The 12,270-nt window shown below is 41.3% G+C and overlaps 1 protein-coding gene and 1 pseudogene across 2 annotated transcripts; both read left to right on the plus strand.

The window, feature by feature from the left end:
- Nucleotides 1–353: 353 nt before the first annotated feature.
- LOC139204799 (uncharacterized) lies at nt 354–2,669 on the plus strand (annotated as a pseudogene).
- Nucleotides 2,670–4,168: 1,499 nt separating this feature from the next.
- Nucleotides 4,169–8,273, plus strand: c8h8orf76 (chromosome 8 C8orf76 homolog). Of its 2 annotated transcripts, none has more exons than XM_070835630.1 (8): nt 4,169–4,366; nt 4,935–5,036; nt 5,314–5,457; nt 6,226–6,276; nt 6,375–6,519; nt 6,645–6,774; nt 6,897–7,029; nt 7,602–8,273. In XM_070835630.1, exons 1-8 carry the CDS (start codon nt 4,262–4,264, stop codon nt 7,776–7,778), a joined length of 987 nt encoding a protein of 328 aa, XP_070691731.1. In that variant the 5' UTR covers nt 4,169–4,261; the 3' UTR covers nt 7,779–8,273. The 2 variants fall into 2 exon arrangements, with proteins under 2 accessions (XP_070691731.1, XP_070691730.1); XM_070835629.1 differs by having other exon boundaries at nt 6,642–6,774; nt 7,602–8,272.
- Nucleotides 8,274–12,270: the final 3,997 nt, after the last annotated feature.

Genomic DNA, 12,270 nt, shown 5'->3' on the forward strand with positions numbered 1-12,270 from the left:
TAGTTTCCCTCTCTGCTATTGAGGGAGGAGTATTCAGTACATACTGAAGTATTACTAAGCAGCCAGTAACGTTGACATCATGGAAAAATCCAAAAAATGGGAATCGGATTGAAAATAGGAAAAGGACTTCTTATATAATCGTGCCGTTTTACATTTCACAGGAGGTGCACACTTAGATCATCCCCCAGGTAGGACTAAATGCATTTCTTTACACTCATCAGTTTAATTTCTCTCAAGTCATGTGGAAAAAGTACAATATATGCCAATATTGAAGTGAATTATTTTACACGTTTCTCTGCTTTCCAGCTCCCTGCACCAAATTCTTTAACCAAGAATGTCCCACTGGCAGACCTATGGATCAGAGTTGTCGTCTCAGTGTGCCCAGGAAACTGCAACACTACAGGTGGACAATTGACGTGAACGGTGTCCACAACATTTTCTCTATCTCTATCTCTATCTGCGACAAAGGGAAATATACGAGTGATCTAAGTGGTATTCAGATCCACATTGGAAACGAGGATGACAGCACCACCGGCCCCATGTAAGACCATCATGTTACTTTGAAGTGATTTATTCCACCTGTTCTTCTGCATGTTCAGTATTTTTGGAGATGAGTTCTGCATTTATCCTCAGATTGGCCATAGTTGAAATGTCATAGCAGTCCCTAAAAATATTAGATGTGCTGACCAACTTGGTCAATTGATTAACTGTCCATAAAATGTCAGAAAGTGGTCAAAGACATTGATCAGTGTTTTCCTGAAGCCTGAGGTGGCGTCCTCAAATGTCTTGTTTTGTCCACAGTCCGAAAATATTCAATTTACTGTCATAGAGGAGTAAAGACACCATAAAATATTCACATTTGAGAAGCTGGAATCTTGATTTTCTTTTCTTATAAAATGACTTAAACTGATTATCAATATAGTTGACGACTAAAAGATAATAACTAGTTGATTAATTGTTGCAGCAAGATAACATTCTTATGTTGGTGCTATAAACAGTATATATCTTTTTCAACAAATGTGTTGTCGGTGCGTCAGTCAGCAGTGTAATGCTAATAAAAGTGATTTACTGTCGACTTACATGATATTTTCTGTCACTCTCGAGGTGGGAACTGTTACCGTGTGGACAGACAGAGTTTTTCAGCTTCCTCACCTGCAAATTAAGCAACTGAGGGATATTTTCATCAGATGCACAAACACCTCTCTTCCTGTCCTTTCTGTTTCTCTCCCTCTCACTGTATGCTATATTTTTTTTCTCTCTACCAGATATGCAAACAACACAATCTTCGAACAAAACAGATTGAATAACTTAAAGTTTGATACAAGTGTGTCGGGGCGCTACGTCAGCATATCCACACACAAAAGGTGGAATTTAGTTCTGTGTGAAGTGGCGATCTGCAGCACAAAAAAAGGTACAGTGAACGTTCTCATCCACACAGCGAGCTGCTTTTCTTTGAGGTGTACAGATGCAGGAACTGATGGGCGGCCAGAGATTAGTTAATACTTTACTGAGAGGTCTCCTTTACAGTTAAATGTACAGCAAAGGTGCTTTAATGGTGGAGTAAAAATACATAAAAACAAAAGTGCAGTAAGATATTGTAGTAAATTACACATGTAAAGTGAGTCGTCTTCATCATGAGGATGATGCCGTTATCAGAGGACAGGATGACTCCCAGGGGTATTTCATTTGTTTGTTGTCTTTAGACATTCAGGTGTTCATTTTACTACATTTTGTCTATTTGTAGATTAATATTTCTGCTTAATTCATATCTCTAGGCTGTTTTCTCAGGTTTTTCTCATATGGTTTAATTCCTATCTATACTTGTTTTGTTGTGTTGTGTTTGTTCATATATCATACATTGCTTCCTAAAAATAGGTTAAAACATCCAAAATGTTGCCTGTAAAACCTTTGGCGCCAATATGTCAACAAAACTAAATAAGAATTTTGAACCTGGCGATATCCAGTTTACAGATTTCTGTTTGGGAAATGTATGCAAATTGGTGTATATTTAATTAGATAGTGCATCATTTTGGGCACCATGGTGGTGCAGAGGTTTGCATGGCTTCTCTCCGGGTACCTCCCACAGTCCAAAGACGTGCAGGTGAGGTTAACTGGTGACTCTAAATTGCCCGTAGGTGTGAATGTGAGTGTGAATGGTCGTCCTCTGTGTTGGTCCTGTGGCTGATCCGCTTCTTGCCCAATGTCAGCTGGGAGCCCCACCCCCCCAACCCTTAGGGATAAGTGGTGAAGATAATTTTATCACTACTAGTGATATCTTTGATTTGTGATTTTTACCTCGCACCACATTGCTTGCCTTTTTTCCTTAGACTCACCCTTTAAGCTGATCAAGGAGAAGATGAAGTGGGCAGACGCCCTGTACTACTGCAGGGACAGACACATGGACCTGGCCTCCATCCTGGACCAAGAGGCCCAGGCCTGGGCTGAGCTGGAGGCCCAGACGGCAGACACTCCCTTTGTGTGGCTGGGCCTCCGCTACACCTGCACCCTGGGGTTCTGGTTCTGGGTCGAGGATCATGTCTTTCAGTCACTGGTCTCCAAAGAATAAAAAGGAGGAGTGTGACATGAGCGTCGCCATGGAAACAAAAGGGGACCATCTCTGGTTCAGCAAGTCTGACGACGAAATGTTTAATTTCATCTGTGCAAAGTAAGAGAGATCAATGTTTTGTTTTTTCAGCACTATTCTGTTTTTTTCAGCCACTACTAATGTTTAGATCAGTTTGGTCAAACCTGTATTCCCACAGCTACCTCTCAGGAGGCAGAAGCTGGACATTTCCATTGACTATTTCAGCTATTTATCCATTATTATTATTATCATCATTATTATTATTTTGCTATTTCAACCAATTACTTTACCTGTTAACTAGTTTTCATTCATGATTAGGTACCACAGTAGAGTCAGTATGTGGATTTTTAGTCATTAAAACATAATTTCCATTTTTTCAAATTAGTTGGCCTGCTGTACACTTTTTCCATGGAAGAAGTTGGGAATAGCTGGCTTACAGCCAAACAGATATTACTTGTTTTTAACAGTTTATTTCATTTATTTTCACTATATTGCATGCATGCATCCTACCTTTGTGATATTTTCATGAAGCATGATGCAAGTTTTCTCAGTGTATTCCTCACTTGTAAGTAATGATACAGTGATATGGTGATTATTTGTAGCTGTTGTGAAAACTTTTTGCTTGTGCTTTTCTTGTAATCTAATTAGGATTTGGGGTTATTAATTTCTTTTTATTGTTTTCTAGTCGAGTGGATTCGAGTGGATGCTTGGCATATGAATGTGTTGTCTATTTTTAGTTGATTATATTTCTGCTATGAATAAATAGAATCAATAAATACATCAAATGTTTAGGATGTCTCAAATGTGCAGAAATTGGAAGAATGCATTTATGTGTATGATTGTATCATAGATACATTTTGTGTGTCTTCATATATTTTGTATACCTTTGCCAATATAAAATGCTAATTTTCAGCCCTTTTTGATTGAATAGCACTTAAACTATGTTATTTCCTCTGAATGCCCAGGAAATACACAGTGCCACTTAACTATAAAGACACAAATGTGCCTTTGTTTTTGTAATGGCAGTGTCTAGTTTTGTAGAGATGTATGTAAACTATTTATACTCTATGTTGATGCTTTTTTAAACCTTCAATAAACATTATCAAGTAACAATCAGGCATCATCATTGTTAAACACACCTACTGATACTTCCAATTAGAATACTTTAACAAGGGGAGTAGAAAAAACTATATAAATTAAATCAACTTTAGCTTTAAGGGGAGTTTAGTGTCTAGTAATTCAGAAAATCTTTAGGCACTATTACATTTCCTAATGATTGGAAGAAGATTTTCAAGTCATTGTAAAAATGTCACAGAGTTTGGAGCAACTTTTCAAAAATCCACATTTGTATATATAAAATTTGCATTTAATCAAATTATGATTACATAAAAATGCATCCCCTTTGTTTTGAATTAAAACAGAAAGCATAAAAATTTCATATTCAAAACAGGTGTTACTTTTCTTTCTTTGCAGCTCTGTTCATGGTGCTGGGTGCTGAGTGTGTCAGTCGTCATCAGTCGGAAACTTTCAGCCCGGAACCATCAACCCTGGACAGTGTTTCAGTCAAGCACGCTACACTGAAGGACCGTGCAACCACTAGCGTGTAAACAAATAGTTCATGGGCGCAGACACGTTAGTCATTAAATTAATCGTTTAATCGATTATTTTCTGGGCCAGATGGAGATATTAGGCAGCACGTTTGATGACTCGGTGTTTTCGGAGGCGAGAGACCGAGTCTCGGTGTCTCTGTCGTCCTATAACGCCAAACTGTGTGAACCAGAGGTGAGAGTCTCTGTTCAGTGTGAACTTCACAGGTTAGCATGAGCACACAGCTGCTTATGTTAAATATGGATGTACTGAGACCGTCCTAAAGACTTGATGACGGCAAGTCTTGAATAAGAAGACGCTACGAGCTGATAGCTAGCCAAAAGCTAACGTTAGCTTGCTAACTGTTAGCTAGCTAACTGTTATCTGCGGTTGAAGTGACGCATGTTTCACACGTTTTTCTGAATATTCTCAAATCAAGAAAAGATGAAAACTAGTCTAATTTAGTTTAATAATGGCTGCGAATATAAAAAAAACATAGGAAGAAATTAAAACGTTCCATACTGTAAATACAAGGTGTTACGCATGGACACAAACAAAGTTTAGATTTCTGCATTGGGTGACAGCTAACAAATGGATGTAACGTTGTGGGTTAGATTTAATTGCTGGATTATTTTTGCAGCTCTACACAGTTGCGCTGTACATGTAATAGTGCCTTGCACATTTAAAAGTCAATGTAAGTGCAACAGTCATGACTCCATGAAGTATTTTAAAAGTGTGATCTTTTCTTCTTCTTTGTCTGCAGTGGTTTTGTGAAAGCGCTGCTCTCGACACAGATGATTCCCTGGAGAAGCAGAAAGTCTTTAAGTTTAGAGGTGATTTGGCTGTGAGACAGGGGAACTATCAGGTAATTAAACAATCATTCACTTTAGTCAGTCATCTCTAATATTAGATACTTATTACTATTTCTGTGCAATTCATGCAGACCAGGTTGAGTTATTATATACAGCTTTAACCTGCTGTATCAGAGCACACACGACTAAATGGAACGTATTTGTTTTCCACTACTTTAGATGCCAACCTGTTTTCTTGCTATCATTCATACCACCTTCCATTGTCCACTATGAGATGTGTGTAATGTTTAAAAGTTTCATGTTTCTGTTCTCATGGTGTGGTGGGTACAGAAAGCTTTGGACGCATACAGCATCTGCCTGGAGTGGATCGCTGACAACAACCTGACCATCAGAAGAGACGTACTGGAGGGAATGGCCCGATGCTGCACCAGACTGGGACAGAGAGGCCGGGCGCTGGACTTGGCTGACTTACTGGTAATTCTTCTATGAACGTTTATCTGAAAGATTTTCATTGCAGAACACCAGTGTCCCACACAAGTGAGTGTAACTGGAACAACCTGCTATCATTGTGAAATCCTTAAAACATTGAACGATTGATAGATTTACTAGACTACTTCATTTAACAGAAAACACCAGTTCTGCTGTGGCAAAGAGCGTTAACATAAAAGAGAAAGCCAGGATAACATAATAAAGGCTTATTTCCATCGTGGTCACTTTGGGGATGGCGCTTGTGCTGCGAAGTCATTGACAGTATTAGCAACGTCAGTCACCACCTCAGTGGCTCTTTAAACAATGCCTGGCCCTATTATTAGCACAGAACTAATTACAAACTCAGAGATAAAAGCATCAAAATATCAATATTCATTTACAACCACCTCAGCAGATATTGTCCATAATAAGAAATACATCATCCACAGCTAAACAAACTAAAAAAATAAACTAGAGACACCCTGTTTACAGACATAATATCCTGCTATACATATCCTCTGAGCCAGTCCTTACGGGCCAGTTAAGATTTACTGCCATGTACAATAAAGTTTCCTCCCCCAGGTTACTCTTAAACCTGTCGGTGGTATTAAAGAAAAGAAATCCAAAATAATTACTTTGATTGCCTTTTTTAATTTACGTAATGTTGGTGTGAAGCAGTTGTCTCTTAAATCGTGGATGTTAGTTTCCTCCTAGCACAGTCTAAAAGTGTTGGCTGAGAGAATGGCTGGTGATGTTTACTTGATCTTTCTCCAGAGCAAAGAAGCCTCCAACACCTGTCACCTGATCAGTCTCCTGCTGCTCAAGGTCAGCATTAACCAGAACACACACACACACACACACACACACCTCCCTTTATTAATATACCATTATCATTCAATTGAAATCTCATCTTGTACTTTTAGGTCAGCATCTACCAGCACTTTGGGGGTGTGCAATCAAAGGTGTCGTCCCTTCAGCAGCTGTGTAGCCTGCTGCCCTTCAACCCCTGGCACTGGTACAACCTGGGACAGACATGTCTGCAGCTGCTGGAGGGCGACAGAACCACGGGTAGGATGGACTTCATTTCCCGTCTCATTTCCATGGTGAATGAGTTGTTATAGCAAGCACAAAGATGAAGATTAAAAGATCTGTCCTGATGGTCTGTTGTGATCTACTGTGTGTACCTTCAGTAGGAAAGTGTTCCCCTCAGAGGTGCAAACCAGCAGAAAAACAAAATGATGGAGAAACTGAGGAACAGCAGGAGACAGCAGAGCTCGATGAGGACATCTGGCTGAAAGCTTGCGCCTGTTTCATCAGGACGAGGTGCAGCATAGTGACTGTAATCACTAACAATGTTTGTGGTCAGATTAGAGATTTGCTTGGAGTATTTATGATGAGCCTAAATGTAAATCATAGCTTCTACTTCTCTCTTCTGTCTCCTTCAGACTCCTGTTGAGAATCCTACGGCAGCAGCAGTCCTCTTTTGTGTTGCAGCGCAGTGAAAGCACCCTACAGGTGACAGACGAGGTGCTACGGCGGCTAAATCCTAAAGAAACAACCCTGCAGACTCTCACTGAGGTGAGCACAAGCGGCCTCTTGTTTTGTGTATACAGGCCATATCGAGGCCTCAGGGGTGTTCTACAAAGTGAGATTAAAGGAATGTTGAGCCTAAAGCCAGAGTTTTCACTGCCATGAAGGTGGCTTGCTGTTAACCTGGCTAGACCACCTGATCTGCTCTGGAAGATGTTATGTTCAGAGTTTTGGTTTAAATTGGTAGTAAAAAGCACTGCGCTATCACTAATTCTTTTCCTAATCATATTCTCTATAAGAGTATAGCTTCTCGGCTGCGGGGAATACTCTCTGTACTGCAAACTTGTTGAGCCTTCCAGCCGTCATGCCACCAAACGAAGCCGTGCAGTTACAGCAGTAAACTGTAGCATAGTGTTACGTACAGAGCCTCAAATTAGAAAGCCTGAGTTAATGAAGAAAGTTGATAACCATCGTCATGATACTTGTTATCTTTGATTGGAGTTTTAGGTTTTGTTGAGACAACGAATGCTTAGGTACTTGAAACCCCTCTGAGGGTTTGAGTCAGTGAATAGCTTTTGCACAGTAATACACTTTGAGTTTCTCTCTCTTCCATCTCCCAGGTGATGTCAGAGGACCTGATCCCGGAGAAGATGAGGGAGGACTACCAGGACGGGGAGAGTCTGGCCACTGTGTGCGTGCAGAGCTTCAGGGATCGCTGGTGGAACAAGATCTCACTGACTGGAGTGTTAAAGACTGATGGCTGTCATAATATAACACAAATCAGCTCAAAGTCCTGATGCTCCAGTGATGTCCACAGGGGCGTGCTGAAGATGGTCCAGTCACTGTGTAAATACCACCAAACGAAACAGACCGAGTGAACTGAAAGTCAGATCCACGTCCTAAAACAGAGGTGGACATCAGGACTGATGGGCCTTATCGATATCATAAGTCTCCTTTCATGTGGGAATAAACAGACACAGGTCACATGCTAACTTTTAATGCTGTAAATTAAAAAAAAAATACCCCCAAAACAATCACAATATCCAACAATCACGTTTGCCTCTTCACATAACTCAAGCACAGGGAGAACTGCAGAGTGAATGTATTCATAGTAAATCCTACATATTACAATGTGTAATGTAAGAACATAGTGACAGTGATTCTGTTCTGCATCGAAACAGGACACAAAGTGAGACATTTTAAATTCTTTGAATGTTCAAAGTGAAACAAATGCCTTAACATGCTCATACTTTTAAAATGCTTTCAATAAAACAAATACATTTCATGTGTTTTTTCCAAGTAACTTAAACGGGCTAAAAGCAAATGACTGGCTGGCAGACATTTTGACCTGTGACAGCAGGAGAGAAGCGTATTTAATAACCACTCCAAAGGTGCTCCAGTTCCACCTCCTCTCTGTTCTACCTCTGCTTCTGCTATGACAAGTCGTAATGTCTGCTGTGAAAAAGGCCAGTTTTCATATGATTTATGCATTTATAATGAACGCCTCTCGGTTGTTGGACAGCTTTGCTCTAAAATACACTTTCCACTGTAACAGATAACCAGGTTGTCTTGAAGGCTTTTACAGCACAATAGTAAAACTAGGCATTTATATTTTTAGAAGTGTAAATTCTTGAAATTCTGTTTGAGGATTTCCATTTTATTATATATTACTGAACTATAGTTATTTTTTACATAAGAAGGCATATATTTTTTGTGAATTGATGAAGTACAGTGCTACTAATCTACCCAACTGGCTCCACATTGACGAAGTACATATTAAAATTAATCAAATTTAACATTAATTAAACATTAAAATGTTCTTACATGTATTTATTAGTGATACAATCTTTCTCTAAAAAGGGACCCTCTGCATCAAAAGCACTTTTGATATTTTCAGTACATTTTTCTGATAATACTTTTGTACTTTTCTGCAAGTAGCATTTTGAGTCAAGGAGTTTTTCTTGTAACTTTTTCTTAAGTAAAGGTCGGAGTACTTCCTCCGCCACTGTCAGTATCACAGCACTGGTTGACCTGTAGGACTACAAGAGTGTCTCCTGTGTGTGACTAACTGTGTTTCTCCACCGTCTGTATGTTTCTGTCAGCTCTTGGTCATGTTTGAGTTAAGACCTGCTGGGTGTCTTACCAGTCGTGCTCTTGCTCCTCCCTAATGATGCATTCGTGCTGCTGTTAAACGGCCTCCAGCCCGCCTGCTGTCCAGTCCCACAGGTGGGGGCGAAGGAGCTGTGGTGGGTCCCAGGTCTGGGTCTTGCAGCGTGACTCTGGGTCATCCAGGTCAGTCTTGGAGGGGGCTTCACCTGCTGGGAGGTGTGGGGCTGCAGATGTAGTTTGGTTCCTGCCCCTGGTGAGAGCAACCTGGAGTCCGACTGAAGCGAAGCTTTAAAGCGACTTCCCGTGGCTGTCGATGCCGACTTTGAACCTGGGGTGTCTGTGGTCGGGGGTGACTGGAGGTGGGGTTGGTGGTGGTCTTGCCTCCTGGTTCCTAGAGAGGACAGTTTAGTTTGTAGCCCAGATGTGTCTCCTCTTGGATGGGTTACAGGGAACAGCAGGCCTGTGTTTGCTTGCTTTTGCCGCAGTGTAGAAGGATCTTCTATCAGAAAGTCCACCTTTGGTTTAAAGTTTAGTGAGCAGTTCCATTGTTTTCTTTGTGTGTTTGGACCTGTAGTAACCACCAGAGGCTTTGTCAGTGTGTCTCTATTCCTCTGCTGAAAGAGAAGACCTTCAGTACCCATACTGTGATGCCTGCGATCTGAATTGGTCTTGAGAGCTGATTGGTAACGGACAGTCCTGTGCTGGGGGGAAGCAGCGTGTAGAGGCTCTTGAATCCTCACATTCTTGTCAGCGGCAGCAGTGGCGGTAAGGCTGGTAACCTGAGACTGAACGTACGAGACATGGGTCTGACTCTGGATGTGGATTTGATTCTTTGGAGGTTCAACAGTATTTTGTGCATCATGCTGGGTGCAGTCAGCTCCAACTGTCTGCTTTGGCTTTTCCACAGATGTGCTCTGAAGTGCTCCTGGTTGATCCAGAGGTTTTGGGCACAGTTGTGGAGGATTTTCGTGAGTTTTTCTTTGTAGAGGTTTGGTATTAGCTTTGCTGCACTCCAACTCTTCACTCTGGACATTGGATAAAATCAACGTTTTTTCTTTTGTCTCAGTGTTTTGGGCATCTTCATTCAAAGCTGTGAGGCACATTGTTTTGGTCTGGCTTGATTTCGACCTGCTGGCACTAGTGCTATCGTTCTGAGGTGCCCGTAATGAGGTGTACAGAGGGACAGTGTGGGGCACGGTGATGTAAGTGACAAAGCCGAGGACTGGTTTGGAGCTGGAGTATAGCCTGCAAAACTCCTGATGGAAAGGTGTGACAGCGCTGCCCTTTAGAAGAACAGCAAGACTACGATGGACCTGCCAGGACAGCCAGCAGAAACTGAGGAGACCACACACACACACACACACACACACACACACACACACACACACACACAAATTAATGATACAGCTGGAAATGAAAAAGACAACAGACAAACTGGGAACAGACTACACATGCAGATACCATATACTACCATTCAATTGTGTGTTTGTGTGCTCATATGTACTTGTGTATATGTTTTTGTGTGTGTATGTACCTGTATGAGCCAGTCAGCACCTCAGTCCAATCAGTGATGATAAAACTCTCACCAATCTGACCAGTCAGCTTCCTGCCTGTCTTGGCACAGTAGGTCAGCCCATCGACACTGCGCACAGACAGTTTCTACACACACACACACACACATAAATATAAACACACACAGTACAGCAATTTGTTTTTCACTCCAAGTAGAAAAAAATGAATTTCCTTTGCCAAAGGCAGTGTAGTGAGGAAACTAGCCCAGAGGAGATGATAGTCTGTATGCAAAAGTAAACCTGGTCTGATTATTTTATCTCAAGGATAGAAGTTGAAGTAGAGTACTTATAGATCGGTGCTGTATGATGCACCCACAGGTCTGCAGACAGTAAAATACATTTCCAGCAGTTTTGAAGCAGCGTGATTATTTTCCATGACCAGGTTATGGTAAAACAGACTGCAGCCAGACTAAGACAGGCAGGTGGATGGAACAAGGAGGACGGACAGACTCACAGGGAAGTATTTGCTGTCGAGTTTAAGGTCCTTCCACATGCTGACGAACAAGTTCAGGTTGAGATGATCCAGCAGCAGATGAACAGAGACATTTCTCTTTCTGCTTGCCTCCAGAAGGTCACACAGCAGCTCTACGTCACTGAAGCGGTCCATCACTATGGCCAGGGCCTACACACACACACACACACACACACACACACACACACACACGTGTCATGTCAATAAAGCTGTCAGTCACTATAGCAAAGACCAGTGCTGACACATGTCACTCACTATGTATCTGACTTTCAGCACACAAGAGCCAATATCAACATTTATTGTTCTCCCTCACACATACAGGCATGAATGTCACATTCCTTATAATGTCCTTTACTGCTTTCCTCACACACACACCATTGTGGACTTTCTGATGAACTCTCTGACCAGGTCTTTCATGCCTGCTGCTCTGCTGTCAGCCGGGAAATAAACCTTAATGATGGGCTCACCCAGGACAGGATCAGTCCACTTTGCATCTGGAGGGGACAAGATTAAATGCTGAGTTGCCAAGAAAGCACATTAGACGGAAAAAAGTCTGCAGAGAATTTGAACACCTCAAATGTACCAGTATCAGAGTTAATAATAATAATAGTAATACATTTTATTTATAGGCGCCTTTCAAGGCACTCAAGGACACCGTACAACACAGTTAAAAACAAACAGTGAAAAAGCAAGTTAAAAAGTCAAAAAAATTTAAAACTGTTGTTTTTTTGAGTTGTTTTTTTGGGAAATCATTTGCCTCTGAAAATGTTTCCTACTCCCGTAATGCCTTTAGGGCTGCTCAGATCCATACCTGCTACAGTGGGTTCACTGTCTGTGGACACAGTAGGATGGAGTGCGGTAGACTGGGAGCCAGCAGACAAGCCGTCTAAATCTTTGTCAGCATCATCATCACATGAAACAGGATCAACTGTGTAAAACACAAGACCCTGCATGATGAACAAATGGTAATACAACCAGCAATCATTTTCTTCTCTTATCCAATCAATCAATCTTGTTTTCAGGCTGCAGAGAAAGATAAAATGTATAAAAACAAACATTTACTACCTGTGCTGCCGTCCTTCACATTTTCCAGGATGTAAATCTTCTCCCGCTCTGACAGAAAGTCCACTTCTCCCT

Source organism: Pempheris klunzingeri, chromosome 8 (assembly GCF_042242105.1).
Source record: "Pempheris klunzingeri isolate RE-2024b chromosome 8, fPemKlu1.hap1, whole genome shotgun sequence".
NCBI classification, from domain to species: domain Eukaryota; kingdom Metazoa; phylum Chordata; class Actinopteri; order Acropomatiformes; family Pempheridae; genus Pempheris; species Pempheris klunzingeri.

Excerpts from the sequence above, each read along its gene's own strand:
- c8h8orf76 (XM_070835629.1), top strand. The coding sequence starts at position 4,262 with ATGGAGATATTAGGCAGCACGTTTGATGACTCGGTGTTTTCGGAGGCG. Across the intron at positions 4,367-4,934 it reads CCAAACTGTGTGAACCAGAG|TGGTTTTGTGAAAGCGCTGC; the intron begins GTGAGAGTCTCT and ends CTTTGTCTGCAG. Across the intron at positions 5,037-5,313 it reads TGAGACAGGGGAACTATCAG|AAAGCTTTGGACGCATACAG; the intron begins GTAATTAAACAA and ends TGGTGGGTACAG.